General features: G+C 41.9%; 2 protein-coding genes across 9 annotated transcripts in view; both read right to left on the reverse strand.

Annotated features, from left to right (window-relative positions):
• LOC127570845 (nucleotide-binding oligomerization domain-containing protein 1-like) overlaps nt 1-9,311 on the reverse strand; it is a 54,608-nt gene extending 45,297 nt beyond the window's left edge. The window contains exons 1-2 of one of the 8 annotated variants that reach the window (XM_052016721.1): nt 4,445-4,678; nt 3,049-3,158 (exon numbers count right to left, since the gene is read on the reverse strand). The gene's annotated coding sequence lies outside the window, so the exon portion shown is untranslated. Of the gene's footprint in view, nt 1-345; nt 384-3,048; nt 3,159-4,444; nt 4,710-9,246 lie in introns of those variants that run through there. The other 7 variants (XM_052016724.1, XM_052016726.1, XM_052016722.1 and 4 more) reach the window with 7 other exon arrangements.
• A 3,737-nt stretch (nt 9,312-13,048) lies between these two features.
• The window catches only part of LOC127570808 (NFX1-type zinc finger-containing protein 1-like), a 41,047-nt gene continuing 31,824 nt past the window's right edge, over nt 13,049-22,271 (reverse strand). The window contains exons 14-16 of the mRNA XM_052016655.1: nt 19,212-19,322; nt 17,899-17,994; nt 13,049-16,253 (exon numbers count right to left, since the gene is read on the reverse strand). Coding sequence (XP_051872615.1) covers nt 14,082-16,253; nt 17,899-17,994; nt 19,212-19,322 — 2,379 coding nt within the window. The 3' untranslated portion in view covers nt 13,049-14,081. The remainder of the gene's footprint in view (nt 16,254-17,898; nt 17,995-19,211; nt 19,323-22,271) is intronic.

The following is a 22,271-nucleotide window of genomic DNA, read 5'->3' on the forward strand; positions in this document are numbered from 1 at the left end:
GGCCGAAGGGCCTGTATTGTGCTGTAGGTTTTCTATGTTTCTATTATCACTCTTGTTCCTGACCCAGTTGTTTATTAGCATGTCTGATTTCCCTTACAACCTCGCTCTCAATTACACATCTGATATTACATCTCAATGTGTTGTGAAACTATCACACTGACGACATCAAGCTAGCGAGTAATCATTTCAAAGCTTCTTGTACAAAACTTTCTCCCAGAGTCAGCTCCACCTACTCATCAACACAGAGATACTAAATTTATAAGCTGACATTGTTCACGATATTCTTCTCTACTTACATTGTATTTTCAACAAACATGCACATAATTCTCAGCAGCAGACACTTACTTGTCTTGTTTTTCCTTATTGATGACACTACAATTCTGTTGCAGCCATTTACGGGAAATGATGACTGACTTGTAACAGTGCCCAGTAAAATATGGATGCCTGCCAACAAAACTGCTGGCAAAACCTACTATACATTATTATGAAACTCTGATGACGTAGTTACCAAGTGCAAGTACATCTACCCATCTGACAGCAAGCCAGCCTTTACTGTAGCTTTCCCTGCTGTTGACCCAGTCACAAACTAATCCTGTAAATGAGTCCATTCTCTTTCTAACTTGAACATATAGCATAACACTTAGATGAAATAGAACCCTTTCTTTGATACCAAATGTGGAATTCTGCCCAAAATTTGAATGCTTCTCTCCTGTAGAAGTCATTCAAAAAAAAAGACAACTACTGACAACAGGAGAGCTGTCATCTGTATTTTACAGTGAGTGCATTTCCCCTGGCATTTCCTCATGCAACAGCTACTTAAAATCTTGACAAACCATCTCAAATTAGCTTTTGATTTAGTTAACACAACATACTGACTCATTCCATTAAAAAGACTACTGACTTTCAATTATGCATGCTATGGCTGTTTATAAATTTGTTATTCGCCAGTTATACAATATAAATAGGTCACGTGCAAGTCTATTGTTTTCTTTCGGTCTGGGGGTTATGGAATGAGAAAGAAAATGCTGAAGTTAAGTGTATAACCTGTGGAAAAAAATTAAATGAATTTTCTGAATTGTGGTCTAAGCTTGAAGGATTTTAGACTGTTGTAAAAATCCAATTAATCACGAAAGAACTGCTCTCTCATCTGACCACGACTCTACCTCATGTTCAACTCTTAATATCTACTGAAATAGTGGCTTCAGAAATCGGAAGCTTTTTAAACAGGTCTGCATTGATCCAAACCTTTCACATCCCAAAGCTTTTTATAGCCAGAGATGTTCCATCACCTGTAAACATGGCAGCTAAATTGGCTTGGCAAAAGCCCATAAGTCAAGTTCAAGATATACTTTATTGTCATTCATCCATATGCTGTAAAACACATGGAGGAACGAAATGTTGTTTCCCCCAGACTCTCACAACAGAGGACATACAATAAACACAGACAGAAAAATTGTGCAAGCACAAATAATGCAAAAAATGGTACACACAGGATACAAAATTAATGCAAGATTAGTGCAAAACCGAGTTAGACAAAGAAAATACAGAACTCAGTGTATTGCACTGTGTATAGACATGTTCTGCAGCAACCAAAGTTCTTATGTGCCGTTGTGCAAACCAAGACTTTTGACGCAGCATTTGTCTGAGACTGCCTTCAGGGACTGCACAATAACAACATGATAAGGATCAGATAATTAGTTTTAGCAATGCTGAGATAAATATTACACAAAATACAGATGACAGCTCTCCAGTTCTTCAAAATCACATGCACCTCTTACCTCCATTTCAACAGGTGGACACGGTTTTGATTTACTGTCTCATCCAAAGGACAACAGTGCAGCACCACCTCAGGATTGCACTGGACCGTCTATGCTTTTGGTCAAATCCTCAAAAGGAAAACTGAACCCACAGCCTTCTGATTCAGAGGTACGAGTGCTACCAGTGAGCCACGATTAACACGTCACACTGAAAACTGAGGCAATCAATTGCTGTGTTCTGAGGTGTGGTGCAGCAGCCCACCCTGTCATACTCACAGAATCATTTCTCACATCTGCATCCCCATCCATGAACCACATACAAAGCACGTTACTAGCATTCACTAGAGTGCAAGTGGCCCGTGAGATTCCTAACATTGACCCTTCACCTCCTGAATCTGTATGCTTTCACATTTGGAGCAGGTTCAGAGGAAAGAACGCACTCAATTTCTAGCGTTATTAACTGGACTGTGATCTCACAACCCTGTCAAGTTAGATTAGGACAATATTTAGGTGTGAACTAATCCCCATCTGTTTTTTTCCCCCCACATTTGCCTATTACCAATTGGAGTTTAAAAAGTGAAATGAAAGATATTGAAGATTGTATTTTTTGAAGAATCAAAGAAGAAAGAGGAACTTGATGGTTTTGAATATGACCAAGGATAGTTTTTTTTAAATGGTTTTGGTAGCTTTCAGTTGACATTTAATTGTTATTTGATAATACAACCCAAAATTATTCAATGATATTATCCCGCTCCAAATCTTGCCATTGATGAGTTCTCATTGCACTGGGGTGATTGTCAATCCACTTGCAATAAAGCATACGATTCAGCTGCATAACACATATTTTTAGTCTCTTCAGCAATGATATGTTGAAGACTGTGCTTAGAAAGAACTTATGGTTTCAAAGTTACTCTAATGTCTTCAGGGAGGTCCCCAAATCATTTTGCAGCTAATTAATTAACATTAGAAAATGATATTAGGAAAATAACCAACCAGCCCAACAAACCTGCCCCACATTCTTCATGCTAGAGCATCATGACCAAACAATTCCTGTGGCTTTTTATTTCACTCCCAGGAGATTACAAAGCTGCAATCCCATGCAATTTGGAATCTTTTTGGGAGTGAAATAAAATGCCACACTAGCAAGGGCAGGAAAACAACAAAAAAAATTCTCATTTTGCAGGAAAGCACAACTGCCAATATGTGGTTCCAGTCCTACTGTGCTGGAAAGAAAAAATGTCCAGGCACAGTTTAATAGTTAAACATAGGCAGCTTTCTCATCAAATTATACCTTGGTTTTCTTTGCATCTCCCTAGTTGGGTGACAGCAGTTTTTCCTACACTCCCTCAGATGACTTAAATAGTCAGCATATTTTTTTCAAAGCTATCTTTGGTTCTCCATCTGTCAACACAATGCACATGGTTGTATCGATATTAGCAACATTTTTTTAAGCAGTTACAGCAACAGGATCCAGGCCTCCAGAAAGAGAATAAACCGTAAGGTCTAGAGAGGGCGCATGTCCCCAATTGTTCTGTATAATTTAAATCACAAAACACCAAAATATGGAATCAACCCCACATGAGAAAGTTCATTTTGTCAAATGGAATAAATTCCATTTGGCGCAATAAAGTGAACCAATTCCTCTCTAGAGCCATCATGCCCCTCCATTCCATACACATTCCCACAACCAAACTGCACTCGTCTCCTATCACCACCCCTTCCTGCAACACTCTTTCCCCCTTCCTCCTCTGAGATACTGTTTCAACCCCTCTATCCCTATTTGTTTTGCCCTGCCCTATGGTTTCTACACTAACGTATTCTCTATCCAGAAATGCAACCACATTATAATTTTATAATTAATAAGTGAAAGAATATGTATAATTTTAATCAGTGTAAACCTTTGTCCCCTCACCCACACACCTCGCCTTCTACTGTTACATCTGTTCCATCAAACCATCCCTTCATCCCTCAATCCCCTCCCTCCCTGCATGGCACCCTCTCCCATCCACCCTACCCCCAAGGGTTTACTGATATCCTCCTCCTCCAGATCCCATGCTTGCTCTTTCTGCTTCCTCTTCGTGGTTCTGCCCTCACTCTCCTTAAGGGGGTTTTACCTCTGACCACCCCCCATCCCTTCTCTCCAGGCACTTTACTCTCCTCTTGACCCACCACCCTGGAAGCACCCTCTCACTACCTGCCGATCATCTCTCCCCCCCCCCCCCCCCCCATATCCCCTCTCTCCTACTTCCAAGGTGCTTGTTCTTTGCTTTCAACAAAGTAACAGCTTTCACTGATTGCCAGTTTGCAGGCAGTCGGAAGGAGGAACCTCCGGACACTCCGTAGCTCCACATCACCCTGACCTGGGTAAGGCCACCCCACCCCCTTGGCACAAGCTATCATACCGAACCGGCTCCCATCATATACTCACGCCCATCACCATGACCCCAACCTCTCGCTGGTCATATACCCTCATTCACTCCTCTCACAGGCACTCGCACAGCCACCCACGGGAACGCGCACCGTCCCCCTGCCCCGTCCTCTCCCGGGCTCTGGCACTCACTCCTGCCCCCCCCCCCTCTCTTGGGCTCTCCAGCACTCCACCACTACCACCCCCCCCCCCCCCAAAGCACATGCATCCCTCCCTCCCTCCCCACTCCTCTCCCGGGAACACACAATCCCCACCTCACCGAGTTTAACCCCTATCCCGGGCACCGTGCCCCGGCACACGCAACCTCCCGGGCACACGCTTTCCTCTCCCCCCACACGCACACTGGGCACCTCTGGCACCTCAGTGGTGTCTTCAGCGGGCGAAGCGAACGCACGGGATGGTTCGGGACCGAGGGGTGGCCGGCCCAGGGTTGGTCGACTCCTGTGAGCGGCTCGGGCACGGACAGAGCCTTGTACTTGCAGCAGCAGCCCCGGCCGACAGCTCTTCCGCCCTGCCCCTTACCCGACGGAAAACACAACAGCGCCCCACCTCAAACTTTCCCTCCCCATTCTGTCGCTATTTCTTTTTTTTTGAGAATTGCCTTCCTTCCATTTCCCTCTTACTGAATATTGTTTAACTTTATGCAATACACATTTCTATTGTAAAATCAAATACTGATACCACAACACTCAAAGTAATTTGAATGAAACATAAAATTATTCGCCCTTGCTGCAACTAAATTGCATTAAGTCTAAACAGCGTCAGAATTATAGGCTTACTTGCAGAGTACTTTTCTCGATCTCAGGACACCACAACATTTTAAGAAGCACCTCCCGAAGTATAGTTATGCTTTTTATGTTGGAAGCGGGGCAACCGATTTGTACCCCCAAAAACCCTAACAACGATAGCTAGATAAAGTCTTTTAGATACGTAGACTGAGAAAAAGTTAACCAGAATCCCAGGAATCAATCACTTGCAGCCAATTTGAACAGCTGGACTCAGTAGTTGATGTAGCCCTTGGGTCATTTGGTGTTTCTTTACATCTATCCAATGGATCGGGGTTGTCCACGAAGGGCAGCCAGAGAATCGGGAGGATCAGGTAAGTGATATTAACAAATTAGAAGTTGCCACTGTGCCTGGCTTCCTAATCAGGTGAAGTTTGATACTGGCAGACCATCGGACCAATGGCCAAAGGAGCTTGGCAATTAGGAAAAAATTGTTCTTAGAACACCGAGTTACTGCATTCGGTGTTCACAATGAAGTCTCCACTACATTGGAGAAAACAAATGCAGATTGGGTGATCGCTTTGCAGAGCACCTATCTTTAGTTTGGAGGAGTGATGTTCAGCTTCAAGTTGCCCGCCACCTTCATTGCCCATCCCACTTCCACTCCCGCAAAAGTATCTGTAGCCTCCTCCAATGAAACCCTTGAACTTGAAGAATAGCACATCATCTTCCATTTGGACACATGGTAGCCTTCTGGACTTGATATTAATTTTTCCAACTTCAGATAAGTCATTCTCCCTGTCTGTAAACTGAACTGGCCATTTCTGCTTTAAGTCATCCATCTAGTTAATGGATACATATATAGTTACATAGAGCAGCACAGCACAGGAACAGGCCCTTTGGCCCACAATGTCCATGCTGAACATTATGCCAAATCAAACTAAATAGCTTCTGCCTGCACATGATCCGTATCCTTCCATTGCCTGCAGATTCATGTATCTATCTAAAAGCCTCTGTCATATCTGCTTCCACCACCACCACTGGCAGCCCCTTCCAGGCACCTACCAGTCTGGAAAAAAAAACTTTCCCCCTCTCATCTTAAATACATTTCCTCTAGTATTTGACTATCTGTGATATTGGCGCAGTTTTTGTCTCCCCAGCCTGACCTGCTGAGCATGTCCAACAAGCCTACTTATTGCAACATTTTACACTATTTTTGCTGTATTGTTACTCCCTAACTGCTTTGTTGCCCCACTGACCAGAGGAACTATACAATGCATCCCCATGGCAACCCTAGTCTCACCCTGTCACACATGTTCCTTTTCTTCTATCCATCCCCTTCCCCACCTTCTCTGCAACTCTAAACTAACTTGTGTTTCTATCTTTCCCAGTTCTGATGAGGGGTATTTGACCTGAAATGTTAACTCAGTTTCCCTTTCCACAGATGCTACCTGACCTGCATATTCTGTTTTTTATTTCAGACTCACAGCAACTACAGCTTCTTTTTCATTAAGACTTATGAACTGTTCATTTTTCTGCAGAGACATGATGATACATTGAATGTTTTCTGAGTGTATGCCTGAGTGCAAAAGAAGTGGGCCTGAGCCAATATCTGTCACTAATCAAAATAATACTTTGACAGGAGAGATGTAGGGAAAGATGCAAATCAGGTTTATGAAGGTGTGATTAACAAATCTGTAGTGCACGCTCATAAAATTGACTTGAGCAAGGCCTTTGATAAAGGTCCCACATGGGAGACTGGTTTAAGAGGTTAGGGCCCATGAGATTCAGGGCAAGTTGGCAAACTGGATCCAAAATTGGCCTGGCAATAGGAGAAAGAGAGTGATGGTAGAGGGTTGTTTTGACAATTGGATGCCTGTGACTAATGGCATCCTACAAGGAACTGTGCTGGGATACTTGCTGTTTGTAATATACATGAATGACTTGGATGTGGACGTGGAAGGCAAGATCAATAAGTTTGCAGATGGCGTTAAGATTGACAGAGTTGTTGATATTATGGAAGGTTTTCTTAGGCTGCAGAGATATATTGATCTGTTGGTAAAATTGACTGAAAATTGCAGATGGAGTTTAATCCAGACAATTGTGAGGTAATGCATCACTAATGAGGCTAGGACAAACACCATGAATAGTTGGGTCTTAGGGAGTATTGAGGAACAGAAGGGACTTGGAGTACGTCTGTAGATCCTTGAAGGTGGCAGGTTAGGTAGAGAACATAGGAAGGCATTACAGGATAATGGCCTTCATTAGGCAGGGTATCAAATCAAGCAGTAGGGAGGTTATGTTCCAATTTAATGAAACCTTGGTGAGACCTCAGCTGGAGAACTGTGTGCAGTTCTGGTCACCATGCTGAAAGGAAGGATGTGATAGCACTGGAGATGGTGCTGAGGAGATTCACCAGGATGTTGCCTAGAAAGGAGCAATTCAGTTATGAGGAGAAACTAGAGAAGCTAGGTTTGTTGTCCCTGGAGCAGGAGGTTAAAGATGAACATGAGTGAGGTATGTAAAATTATGAGCAGGATATATATAGGGTTGACTGCAGGAAACCTTCCCCCATATCAGACGGAGATAAAACTGGAGGACATAGGTTTAGGATAAAGGGGAAGAGATTTTGAGGGGATCTGAGAGGGAGTTTCTTTACCCAGAGAGTGGAGAGCAATCTGGAATGCACTACACAAAGAGTGGTTGAAACTGGCTCGCGACAGCATTTAAGTATATAGATGAGCACTTCATTGCTTAGACAAAGAGTGCTATGGGCCAAGTGCTGGTGATGGGATTAATACAAAAGGTCAGCATGGATGAGTTGAACCAAATGGTCTGTTTCCTTGCTGTATGATTCTATGATCCTTTTGCAAACACTTTGCAATGAGACTTTAATCTCATACTCTTAAATGTTTCTCTATATGTTTTTACATAAGTATTTAAAATACATATGCAGTGTTATCACATTGTGTGTAATGAGACTATACAGCTTTACCAAGCAGTTTGTGAAGATATTTAGTTGAACTTGTATGATAAAATAGAAACTAGGTTAAAACATGCACATCCAGTTAAAGGGTTTACTCGAATAAGTCGTGATGATATAACCCTGGTTCCATAATTAAAAAGTAGAAAGATCAGGATAGGTCATGATTAATGACAATCATTTAGAACAATGAATTATTAAGGAACTGATGTAACAGCTAATTACGTGTAGAAAATTTCCATTTTATTTCAAAAGGGGATTTAATATTTTAAAAGTTTCGGATTGAAAGAACAAATTGATAGCTGGAAATGAAATGGGAATATGGTTTGGTGCAAGGTGAAGAACTGAATTATCGAGTTATCCACAAACCGTCAATGTCTCATTCCTGTGGTGGCGGCAACAGCAAAACCATTACTATCCGCCGATGATAAAAAGATAGGTGCGATCAGTGTACCTCGTGAAAGGCCATACATTGCCAAGGAGCTAATGAACTATTGGAAGGGAATTTGCTGTAAGAAAGAAAAGGCTTATGGATCGCACGCCATTTACTGTCAGGGCAAGCGATTCCTGACTCGGCAGCTACAGTGTGCTGCAGAGCTCATTGTTAATTTATTATCTTTACACTGGATGACGAAGCCCTAAATGTACTGTTGCAATTAAACATCAATATTTATTTGGAGCAAGTTATTGCATAAAATAAGAAACGCTGTCTGCCTGGTGACACCTTTTGTAGATTAACTGTCAAGATTTAGCTTCCCTCCAAGTGGACCGTCTAACTTTGAACACACACACAAAGTAACCATTGCCCTCCACAGAGCATCTAATACCACCATGCGGAAATAAAGGTCGAATTCAGAATTCACCCTTAACCTGTTAAATTAATTACAAAAAATCATTATTAAGGAATCAGAAATTATATTTTCCCCACTCTCAAGCTGTGGTCAGTCAGTAGGAGATAGTCTTCCAGACCTATACCCATTTGCTAAGATATTTTGCATAATTTGGAAGTTTAAGTATCCAAACATCCTTCCCTTCGGGTTGAGAAATTCTCGACAAGATGTGTTAGCCGACATTCCCTTACACCGCACAGGCTGAAGATAACAAAACCTTGATTAGAACCAACAAGTATCCTTTGGTTCCCCATTGAGCTTGTAAAAGAATATATATACACAACTCGGACTCTTTACATCTTTTTACTGCTCTGCCTTTTGAGAACAACTTCTGTCCACCCTTGAATGTTTTTTGAAACATTCCCGAGGAAGAGCTAGGAGAGAAACTGAAACCTATGGTAAAAGGGGCTCTTAATCAGAATCAGTTGCTAGAACAATTCCATCCGCTAGCCTACCTTCTTACCTGTGCGATGCTGCTCAGGTCAATCCAAAGGATGCTCGCTGCAGCTAATTAAAGACCTTCCTTTCTGTCTTCTGACTCGCAGTCTATTTAACTAATTCCAGCTGTAGTGGGAAGTTGTTGATTGCTAATAAAAGCGGGCAGTTCATGAATAATCCTGACACCTTATGGAGCGGGATGTTACTACAACGTTTTGCCGCGTCTCTGAAGCATCTTTGGAAATCCATACATCTTTCAATATTAGTACACCTTGTATTTGAACTTGTACTACAATTTATATGAATGTTCAAATGTGAACACAGAGAACCCAGGGTTTAGGAAGTTTCATTATTGTCGATACAGACACCCAGCAGAAGTAATGAAGAGTCTTGAGTTTGAGTACAGTCCACTGAACATTAAAGCAGCAAAACCATATTAATGTATTCCCCTGCGAGGCATAGTGGGTTGAGTAAGTGCAAGCAGAAATTAGGAACTCGGCAGATGAGACGGGATTTTAAACTTCTCGCCTTCCTGGGGTCGGGGTGTGGTGCTCCAAGCAGGTGAATCAGCAACATCTTCTTCAGTATACTTGATTGGGTGGCTTTAACTCATCTGCTTCACCTACATCCATATCCCAGGATCTCAACCAATCAGGAAGAGCGGGCGTGATAACAGGATAATTCTGGAGCTTCAGAGAAGGTGCTGGCAGGGGCATCTGCATCAATCTGCATTTTTGCACAGAGTGGAGGAGACTGCAGGCCTCTTCTACAACATATTCAATCTTGGAAATGAAAGCAATTGCTGCAGAGAATTAAATGCAGCAACCACACACAGGCACTGGACAAGGGATTGTGTGCAATGACTTCCATCTTGAATCAGATGACCATCTCTGTTCTGTGCCTCTCTGACCTTCAGCAAAGGTCTCAGCAGCTTACTTCAATGAGCTTTGGGGTCCCATGCAAGGGAATGATATCAGCCACAGAAGTGATCAAAGGGTTCACCCATCTAACTAATTTCACCCACCTCCCCACCCACTTGGAACACTTATCCTTCTTGACTGAGTCTGACAGTCCAAGGAGGGCTCCCAAACTCAGAGGATGTCACCAAAGGCACCTCAGTTCACAGACCAGGATCTTAATCAACTGCCCTCACTTTGCTGATGCCACAGAGGCTGCCTCACATTGGAAACATAGGAAGACAAAAATTGTAACAGCAAACGTGGGAGTTTTATACATTGTTCGAGCTGATGTTCTCTTGCTAAGCCTCAGTTAAAGGATTTGATTCTTTATTGTAATGTTTTGTGACTGCCTAGTGGTCTTTTGATGTGTTAAATGGGGAGTGCGGAACAGCCTGGCTGTTGGGGTGGACGACTGGCAGGAGGATGAATTTGAACAAGGAGCTTTACGGCCAAACTTGCAGCAAGAATGTATTTAACTCAAAATAAGCCCACATTGAATGAGTCAAGTGGTTGTACCATACAGGCAGTTGCAATCTTCACACACACAAATTTCACCAAGCTTCACATTCCAGTACATTATGAGGATCCAGGGAGATTTCAAATTTAGAAATGGGCTATGAGCTGAAGGAAATCAACTATTTCCCTCTGTGAAGCCCTATGCTATGCTGTTCACAAGACTTTCAGATTCACAGAGAAATAGCAACAACTGAGGCTCTGTCAAATCTGGATTCAAACACCAAAGCCTTTGGAATTGTTAACACTCAGATTGGTTTTGGACTGAAACCTGTTCATCAGCCCTTCAAATTACTGATAAACCTGGAAATAAAAACACAAGATGCTGAAAACACTCAACAAGTTAGGCAACATTTATGGGAAAAAGAATTTATGTTGCAGGTCTGAGAACCTCTCTCAGAACTGGGAAAAAGGAAACAAGTTAGTTTTAGGTAGCACAGAAGGTGGGTAAAACAAAGAATATCTCTGATAGGGTGAGACCAGATGACTTAATGTGGTAGTTAAGCAACAATTAAGATCAGATTAAGCTTCCTTATCTGTGCAATGTGTTACTAGTTGCAAGGTTGTGGGCTGTGTCCAGTAGTTCAGACTGTGCAAAACTGAGCTAAAACAAACTCAAACAGAAATGAGCAGTTCTGATACAGAGAGACAGAATAAAAAGTGACTTACTTAAAGTTGGAGAATTTGATATCAAGTCCAGAAGGCTATAATATTCCCAGATGTAAAATGAGGTGTTGTTCCTCAGACTTGCATTGGTCCTCATTGTAACAGTGCAGGAGGCCACAGACTGAGATCAGTGGGAGTGGATGGAGTTTCAGTGACTGGATTTAGCCCCATACCCATTGAGAATCCACCCAGAAGATACAATTATCTTCTGCCCTACCTCAATCAAATGGCTATCAGCAGTCAAGGTCTAAATGTGGAAGATGATCCATTTTAAATCCAAGGAAGGTGAATTTGATGTCTGGAAATATGATAGAAACACTGGAGAAGCATTTGGATGTCACGTTTCACTAAAAGCTAGTAAAGAAACAAAAACCAATAAGGTTCAGAGTGCTGACCTTTATCTCAAAGGGTCTGGATATTAAAACAGAGTAAGTGATGCTTCACTGTGTAGTGTTCACTGTGGTCAGATCTCAACAACATGTCTGTGCTTAGTTCTGGGTTGTGCACCTCAAAAGTTCATTGGCACTGCAGGCAGATTCACTCAAATATAATCAGGGTTTTAAGGCATTATGAGCACAGATTGCATAACCATGCTGTTTTTTGCCTCTTTGAGTTCAGAAGACTGAGGGATGATCCAAATAAGATGATTAAAATGGCAAGAAGATTTGATGACAGAAGGAAGATGCTGTATATAGAAAGTAAGCCATCTGCTGTAGGAGTCCAGACCAACCTTAGAGTTAGAGTTTCCTGATGTGAGTTGGTAAGTACTTTGTAATCAGCAACTTTTATTTATATGGCACCTTTGGCTCACTGAAACATATCAATTTACTTCACAACAGTACTATCAAACTGAATTTGACACTGTGAAAAATCTTAGGATAGTGAGTAAAAGCCTAATTGAAAGGGATGTTTTAAGGAGCAATTTAAAAGGTAGAGACATAGAGGTTTAAGGAGGAAATTCCAGAGTTTAGTGCCAGAACAGATGAGGGCTTTGTCTCTAGCAAAGGAGTGATTGCAATTACATGCTTAAATCTAAGGTTGCTTTTATATTTTGTTTTCCACAGGATGTGGACAGCACTGGAAATGTCAGTATTTATTATCCAACCCTAAATGTGTCTCAACCAAGTCACCCACACTGGAGTCTCATAAGTCAGAACAGGTAAGAGCAGCAGATTTCCTACCCCAAGTCCTCTTCAGATGGGTTTTTAACAACAATCCAGTCACTTCTTAGGTCCCATTACTGAGACTACTTTTAATTTAAGTTTTGTTTTATTTCTTGAATTTAAATTTCCCAGCTGCCGTTGGGTGGTAGCAATCCTCTGCTGAGGCTGGCAGGAAACTTAGGGGAATTTGAGGAATTTTTCACTCCATTTGCTAAAGCAGTTGACTTGGGAGGGCCAGGTGGTGAACTGTTAATACCAGTCTATCTGATTATGTCCAAAGCATCCCCAGCAATGTATTCCAGTTCCAGACTTCATATCATCATCTTTAGAGGTCCCAAGAATCCAAAGATAAATCTTTGGAGTGTACACCTTATTTTGGACCTGCATTTGTATCACTTTGTAACTTCTGCCCAAACAGAATTATGGTTACTTTGGATTGAATAAAACACTTTAATATGTTGGTCCAGACTAAATAAGGATATTCTACATTCAAGTTTGAAAGTAAAATGCAGACACAAAGTTTCACTCAAGTTTTATATTAATGCTTTAATTATTACAGTACAAGCCTAACCTGAATTATATAACATTTATTATTTTACTTCAAACTAAGGCAAAGGACATGGGCCCTGCAAACAAAAAAAAACAATGGGAAAATACAGAATTGGAACATTACTAAGAAATATTGTACAAAGGCTTGTTACATTTGCACATAGAAATCTCAATCTCAAATTACGTTGCCGTAAATTAAGGGAAGTTTTTTGTCCCCCAATCACTTTCTTGAAGATAATGGGATTGAGTACCAGAAAGGAAAGAGAACAGGAAGCCAATACATCAGTTTAACAGTCAAAGACCAGTTTTTTAAAATCTCTTGTCTGCAGAGTGTTCTAATTCTGTTACAATTTTACATTAAATAATAGGCTATAATTGGGACTTTAATCCTTGCAAGCTTGGACTAGCACAATCACAAATGGCTACCAGCAGACATAATTCACTGGCCCTTAGCTATTTTGCAAAACAGCAGACAAATACAAACATTTGGTGATCCAGACCAGAGGGTGTGCAGTCTCAAAAGATCATTGCTACCTCCACTTACAACTCCTGTGTGCAATCTCATTCTCTGGGGCAATTTTAAAGTTTTCCACCCCTTGTCTTCGGTCTGCTAGCACTCACAATCTAACCAATCCTTCTATTCTCCCCTCTGACATGTTAGCTAATGCCTTCTTCTCAATAGCAAAAGGTGAGTACGGATGATTGAATACCCCAACCAGACCCAGCAACTACATCTGCCAACACCAGATTCTTGGCCCCACTGAGGTTCATAGAACAAACATTTCAGCTTTACTAGGGAGAAGTGTCATTGGATTTAGTCTAGGTCTTGGACAATTTTACAGCAATATAGTCATTTTTACAGATACTTGCTTGCGTTTATGGAGCTGCAAATTTCCTTCTCCTCATAAATCCCACAATTGCAACTTGAGCACTTCTTGAACCAGCAATCTCCAATATGCTTCACACACTTTAATTGGTCCAAGTGACTGAGTTGGGCTCAAGCTGAAATATCAGCACAATGAAAAGGTTCCTGTTGTTATATCACATTCTTTCTTCAATCTATCAATGTTTTCTTTTACCCATGTTTCATTGTACTTTTCCTTCCCTTCAAGCTTTTGCTGGAGCTCAAAGATTGTTATTGATTCTATTGTTTTCCTTTGCCTTAGCATTGTAGTTCGAATTAAGTACAATTCATTCAGATATGTCAGCCTGGAGATCTCACTATTGATGTCTAAGAGCTCTTGGCTGGTGAACTGAGCTCTGTTTCCTGTAATCCACTCTACTAGCTGCTCAGTTTCTTGTTGAATCATAATTCTCTGGTAATCCTGCAGTTTCTTTCCGCTGGATTTCAAATCGGCAATTTTGGATAGGAGGCTAATTTTGTGTCCGAGAGTTGTCAACTTGTGCAGACTTGTATTGGATTCTTGCAGCTGCAAGTGCAGATCAAGGGTTTCTAGGAGATAATATTCGGTTAATTCTTTCTTTTCTTCCAGAAACTGCTCGAGGCATGCCTTGCGGCTTCTGAGCTCTTCCTCGTCTCCCAGGATCTTGACTTTGGCACTCTCAATCTCAGCCAGAGCATTCTTAATGATGGTCCCGTAGCGGAGGTTGTTTTGGATCGGGGTGGAGCATTTGGGGCAAAGGTGGAACTTCGGCTCTGGAGAACCGTTGCCTTCGGACTGTTGCATCCACTTGTCAAACTCCTTCACTGCAAAGATGTGCCGGCAGTCCTGCAGCTGCAGGAATCTGGTATCAGGCTGGTCTTCTCCGCCAAAGAATATCTCGGTGACTTCTTCCTCATCACAAGTCCAGCACTTGTCGGGGCAGGGTTCGCTGCACAGGCCGATGCACGGGTGGCCACAGTTGAGTGTCCGGCCGCAGGGTTGGTCGCAGGGCAGCCGGTTGCAGGGCTCGTGGCACAGCCGGGTGCACTGGGAGTGCGGGCAGGACCAGGCGCAGGGCTCGCGGCACGGTTGGCAGGGCTCGCCACAGCTCCTGGGGCACTTGCCGTGCGGGCAGCGGTTCCCGCATGGCTGGGAGCAGGGCGGGCAAGCGGGGCCGCAGCAGCTGCCAGTGCACGGGTGTGAGCAGGGCAGTGTGCGCGGGCATGGAGCCTTGCATGGGGCGTGCAGCTTCCTGCTGCTGCACTTGGAGCAGATACCAGTGCAAGAGTGGCCGCAGGACAGCAGCGCCCCGCAGGTCGCCTGACAGGGCTCGGTCTCCGCCTCCGCCTCCTGGCGCTGGTAACACTGCACAGTCCTCTTGTGGCCGCACATCTGCGTGAGCTGGATCCTGCTCGGGCATTTCCAGGTGCAGGGCTCCCCACAGGGACGCAGGCATCTGTGGCCGCAACTCAGGCCTTTGCTGCAGGGCTCCTGGCAGCAGAACCGCTCCGGGGGCAGGGAGCAGGCAACCTGCTGCTGGTGGCCACATGCGGGGATGACTTTGCCCACCCTCACCTTGCACTCGCCGCAGGCCTGCCAGCAAGGCTTGGGGCAAGGGTGCCCCTCCGGGCAGGACTTCTGGCACGGCAAGGGGCACTGGTACCATTTGTGCTCGGGGTCGAAAGGGTGGCAGGGCAAAGTGCACAAGTGGCCGCACTGGGAACGGAAATTGCAAGGCACCAAGCACCCGCCCTGGGGGACTCTCGCAAAATCCTCGGCCGTTGACACCAGTGTGTCATTTCCCGGGTGGTTCTGGCAGCACAGTCGCAGGGAGGTGCCTATCTTGCCGTTTTCGCGCAGCGTCCCGACAATGGCTGCCCACAGAGGGACCTGCTTTGCCAGCAGGCTCATGTTGCCTATGCAGTAGAAGCCTTTCTTTGCCCGAGACAGAGCCACGCAGACACGGTTTGGTATCCGCAGGAACCCAACCATGCCCTGCTTGTTGCTGCGAACAAGAGACAGGATCACAATGTCGTTTTCTTCCCCTTGGTACTTGTCCACCACGCAGACCTGGACGCCATCGAATTTACTTTTGGGCATTATCTTCCTCAAGCAGAAGAGCTGCCCCGAGTAGGTGGTTAGGATGGTTATCTGCTGAGGCTTGTATTCCTGCTTGATGAAGTACTCGCAAAGGGACTTGACAAAGTGTGCTTCATGTGAATTTTGATAGCTTTTTCCTTCCTTGATCTGATCCTCTGGCTCTTGATGTTCGATAAAGTAGAGGTTTGTGGAAATTCCCTAATTTAAAACAAAACACAGAGAAGGAAGGAATCTTCATGTTAGCGAGGGATTACCATTTTGGATTTGGCTATGTGGACAGATTCATCAGTCTACACTCTCAGCTGGAAGCTATTATAGTAATGCAGAGGCCTTAGGGAAGTTGCAAAGGTGATTCACTAGAATATTACCAGGGATGAGGGGTGTCAGTTTTTTTTCCCAAATGTTTGTTCACAGAAAGTGGGTGACATCATAAGAAAAATTTAAGCTATAGACCCCAGTGGTGAGCTGTCATCGTGAACAGTTGCAGCCCAAGCAGTAAAAGGTGCTGTTAGTAAGATAATAAGATCAGATATCTTTATTACATCAAAACACACAGTGAAATGCATCTTCTGTGTAGTGTTCTGGGGGCAGCCCGCAAGTGTTGCCACGTTTCTGGCGCCAACATAGCATGTCCATAACTTCCTAACCCGTACGTCTTTTGGAATGTGGGAGGAAACCAGAGCACCCGGAGGAAACCCACGCAGACACCGGGGAGAACGTACAAACTCCTTACAGACAGTGGCCGGAATTGAACCCGGGTCACTGGCGCTGTAAAGCTTTACACTAACCGCTACACTACTGTGCCTGTTAGTCAGGGAGTTCCAAGATTTAGGCCCACAGTGAAGGAATGATGACACATGTCCAAGTCACAACAGCTTGTGACTCAACAGGAAGAGACTCTGGAAAAGCTGGGGCTGTTCTTTGAAATGAGAAGGTGAAGGAAAATTTAGTGGAGGAGTTTAAAATTTGAATAGTATTAATACAGTAGACATAGAAATTGTTTTCACTGGAAGTGGAAGCCAAAGGACATGGAATAGAACAAGATGAGAGTGGTTAACTTTTCTTTATATTTTTAGACTGCATGGTATTATGATTTGGAATGTTGAAATGGCAAAAGAAGCAGGAGCAATAACAACATCTACAAGAGAGTCAAATACATACTTAAAAAGAAAACATTCAGGGCTCTGGGAAAATTGCAAAGAAGTGAGAGCTTTGGGATTGCTCTTTCATAAAAATGAGTTGGGTAAATTGGGCCAAATGATCTATCTCTGCAAAATTAAATGTTGGCATTCAACACAACATTATGAAATGACAGTGCCTTAGATCCTGATGCAAGTTCTCAGTGGCAGAGCTCACCTCATTACCCTGCAGAAGTAAAATCCTTTGAATTCCTATTCAGTTTAATGATACCATCCCAAGTAGAGGTTAGTCTTTCTCAACTACCAAGTTTGTTCTTAATAAAATTAAATCAGTAATGGAAAACCATATTACAAATTCCATACCTATTTATTGACAAATAGGCATTGCCAATGATTACATAATGCTCAAGAGGGAAAACCAGTTTTTCAAGTAATGCAATGAGACTTTAACATCTCATTCAAAAGATGTCACCTGAGATTATCGAACCCTTTCTTATCCTGCTCTGAAGTCTTAGCTGAGATTCGTTGCTCAGTTCTGTGGACCTGACCTCTCAGAATCAGAGTGCAACCAATTTATTCAGGACTTGTATAATAGCATGGAAACAAAGACCAAATGTTTTTTTTAAAATTGATCAAGACTTCACCAGTAGATGGCAACAGTAGAAAACTCAGTCCTATTTTAGCATCTTAGAATAAAAGAATACCTTGATGTTTTCATACAGCTTCACAGACGCTGTGTTTTCCAACTCCTCATAGATGTGCGGTGTTATCAGTTTTGCAATTTCAGGGCGCATTCGATGCTGAACAGGAGGATAAATTAACAATACTGAATCTTCTGCAGATATTTTTAAACATGCTAGCATGCATAAATCTAGAAGGATGGATTAAGGGCAACTGTGAAACAAACCTGTTGACATGCAAGGAAATTAATAAGATCAAAAAGTGAATACCAGGCAACCTAGTAAATAGCACTGTATCATGCCAACCTTAGCCTGCCTGATCAGAATTATTCCCTCAGTTCTATTCATCCCTTCCCTCTATGCAACTTAAAACTAACTTATCTTTCTTTTCCAGTTCTGATGAAAGATCATTAACCTGAAACAGGACTTGTATAATGGCATGGAAACAAAGACCAAATTTTTTTTTAAATTGATCAAGACTTCACCAGTAGATGGCAACTGTGGTGTTTGTCAGCACTTGGACTGTACTCACTGGAATACAGAAGAATGAGAGGGGACATCATAGAAACATTTAGAATGTTGAAAGGACTGGACAGAGTAGATGTGGCTAAGCTGTTTCCCATGGTGGGTGAGTCCAGGACTAGAGGACACAGTCTTAGAATTAAAGGGTACCAGTTTGAAACAGAAATGAGGAGAAATTTCTTTAGCCAGAGGGTAGTGAATTTATGGAATCCTTTGCCACATACAGCTGTGGAGGGCCGATCATTGGGGGTGTTTAAGGAGGACATTGATAGGTATCTAATTAGTCAAGGTATCAAAGGATATGGGGATAAGGCCGGAAATTGGGGCTAGATAGGAATAGTTTTAGTTTAGCTCATGGGGCAGACTCAATGAGCTGAATGGCCTACTTCTGCTCCTTTGTCTTGTGAATTTGTTTCTCTCTTCACAGAAATTGCCTGACCTCCATTCTTTGTTTTAATTATAAACCAACAGCATCCTTTGACTGAATAAGAGTTAAACCTGCTGCTTAACCACAGGCTTTCAATCTTGATTTGACTTTGGCATATGATACCTTATCAGATTTTCTGACTTAGATTCCAACTGTTTTCTGTCTCTCACTTTCCTACCAACCACCTCCACTACAACACCACCACCCACACACACACACAAAGTAGAAAACATGGTAATTAGAATAAAAGGATATAAAAAGCAGTAAGGAAGAAAGACATATCAACAGCATAGTTTAATAGGTTTAATAGTGGGGGAAGGAAACATTGAGCACAAGTTCAACTCTAATATATTAGCTTAATTGTCAGTCACTAGATTGAGAAACTCACTTGGTAATTGAGTCGAACAAAGGGCACTTCCATCATTATGAGCCGCTCAAACAAGGAAACTTCCAAATTGAAACTTCTCGCTAGTTCATACACTGTTGCACTTGGGCGAAGCTAAAATCAAAAGATGACAAAGCAGTGAGTCACCCAATGTTCGATATACGGTGTAGTTTTAATTTTCAGGGCAGAATTGAACGATGCCTTGGGAATGAGGATGCAGTAAGAAATAAAAGGAAAAAATATACCAGTTGTTGAGTGCCAGCTGTTGGTAGCACTGAATCAGCAGGTTGTATGTTCTGGTTTCACTCCAGAAAGTTAAGTACAAAGCTGGGACTAATCTTCAATACAATTCTAAACTGAGTGCCACATTGTCATAAGTACTACTTTTCAATGAGCCAATAAACAGGCAGCACATTATAGCTAGCGGTATAGCTAATAGAGCCATTGCTTCGCAACTCCAGCAACCCAAGTTCAATCCTGACCTCCTGTGCTGTCCATGTGTTGTTTGCACATTCTCCCAGTGACCATGTGGGTTTCCTGAGGGTGCTCCAGTTTCCTCGCACATCCCAAAAGTGTGCAAGTCAATAGGTTAATTGATCACTGTAAATTGCCCCTGGTGTGCAGGTGAGTGAAGAGAAATTGGTGGAAATGTGGGAAGAGTCGTGAGTCTCTGCTGGCTGATGGAGTAACAGCTATTTGCCGCTGCTCTCACTGCATCTAACTTTTTCAACCCAACTTGAAATCCTTCCTTTTCACCCTTGGTAGTAAATTTAAACGTGATGTTATTTTACTATGAATACAAGGGGTGCTAAGGCTACGAAAGCCACTAACGAAGATGTTCCTCCTGTAACTCTGGAAGCTATTTTCGAGCAGCTTCAACAAATTAATGCCAAACTTGATTCTTTTCAAAGAAGACTGGAAGATCATGAAGGACCAATTGAAGTGAACGAAGCCTCTCTTTCGGCTTTGGATGGGAAAATCAATGATTTACAGAACCTTTGTAAAAAAAAACAAGCCAAAGACAACGAAAGATTAAAGCTGAAGATTATTGACTTAGAAAACAGGAGCAGAAGATCCGATCTTCGTATTCTAGGATTACCAGAGAAGACTGAAGGTAATCAACCTATGGAATTCTTTGCAAAGTTTTTGGCTCAATTATTCCCTGGTATTCTAGAATCTTTGCCTAAGATTGATAGAGCACACAGAATACCTTTTTTCAAACCTCCTACACAAGTTAAACCCAGATCAATTATCATCTCTCTCCATGACTTTCAAACTAAGGAGCTTCTAATTCAGGAGGCATGTTGTAGAGGGATGATTAATTTCCAAGATTGTCAAATTAGAATCGTTGAAGATTACTCACCTGAGGTTATGAAGGATTGGGTTAAATTCAAAAAGGTTATATCGGATCTGTATCGGAAAGGGTACAAGCCATCACTTTGATTCCCGGCAAGACTCAGGATCATACTTAAAAACGGCTTGCAAAAATGGTTTCGATCCTTGGAAGAAGCCCAGATGTTTCTGGAAACTCCTACTGAATGATTTCACATTCCTCGTTATGAACACTTTGTCTTCTTTCGGGTTTTTTTTCTAGTAACCACTTACTAATTTTTGGGATGATTATGCTTTATTTGATTCTTTTCTGTTTTGTTCTTTTTTTTAAATTTTTTTTTTCCCCAATATAGCTTGAAATAGGAAAAAAGCAACATTTTAAGTTGCATTGAACCAAGAACACTTGTTTTTACATTTGTTAATTGTGGTTTCATTGTTTATCTCATTGTTATGTCTGGGCTGGAACTTTACTAACCTTGAAGGTTAGTAAAGCAGAGATAATTTGCAGTTATGCTGTCTGTAGGTAGCTACCAGCTGCTTCTAAATTGGCTTCTTTTCTTTGGGTGTTGGGAGGGGGGTGGGGGGTTTTCTTGGGAAGCTGTTCTGGGCTGTCAGCCAAATCTGCTGCCTAGTTACTTTATCTGTAATTCTACTGTAGTACTTTTTAAACTGGTATTTTTCAATGGTTTGCTCATCATTCTTTTTTTTACCTACATTTAAATAATATTATAATGGATCGAGTTATTAATTTACTTAGTTTTAATGTGAAAGGCTTAAATCATCCTTTAAAGCGAAGAAGGATTTTTGCCTACATTAAAAAACTTAAAGCCTCTATTATCTTTCTACAAGAAACTCATATTCGCAATTGTGATATTTCATGTTTTTTTTGTAAAATCGATGGAATGGGCTCCAATTTCATTCTTCTTTTCAAGCTAAATCTAGAGGGGTTTCAATTCTTATAGATAAGAGAGTTTCATTTGACCAACATAAGGTCATAACTGATACTAATGGCCGTTTTGTTATAATATAAGGGAAAATAAATAATAGACCAATGGTATTGGCTAATATTTATGTTCCAAATACAGATGACCCGGGATTTTTTGAACGATTTTTGTCATTTCTACCAGACTTGAACTTTGGTCTTGGGAGAAGATTTTAAATCTCTGGTTAGATCCCAAATTAGATAGGTCATCTACTAAATTAGTGGTTCCTAATAAATCAGCTTTATTTCTTCAATCATTTTTAATGAAAACTGGGGTTATTGATGCCTGGCGTTTTTTGCCTCCAGAGGATAAGGAATATTCCTTTTTCTCTCATGTTCACCATACATAATCCAGGATTGATTACTTCTTTATTGATAACCAAATGATTTCATCAGTTCCATCCTGTGACTATAAAGAAATTGCTCTTTCAGATCATGCTCCTGTGCTTCTCTCTTTAAATTTCTCTGGGCTCCCTCAGACAAATAGATTTTGGTGTTTTAACCTAACCTTGTTATCTCATAAAAATTTTTTCCAATTTATGGAGAAACAAATTACTCTTTTTCTTAAAAAAAAAATTCGTCGGAAGAGATTTCTAGCCTCATAAAGGCTTTGAAAGTATTAGAGGTCAAATTATTTCTTATATGGCAAGCATTAGGAAAAAAGCTGATAGAGAAAGAGCTGATCTAGTTGATCAATTGAAACTATTAGATCAAAAATATGCTTTGGATCCTGATCCGGTTTTATTTAA

The sequence above is a fragment of the Pristis pectinata genome, chromosome 5, assembly GCF_009764475.1.
Source record: "Pristis pectinata isolate sPriPec2 chromosome 5, sPriPec2.1.pri, whole genome shotgun sequence".
Lineage (NCBI taxonomy): Eukaryota > Metazoa > Chordata > Chondrichthyes > Rhinopristiformes > Pristidae > Pristis > Pristis pectinata.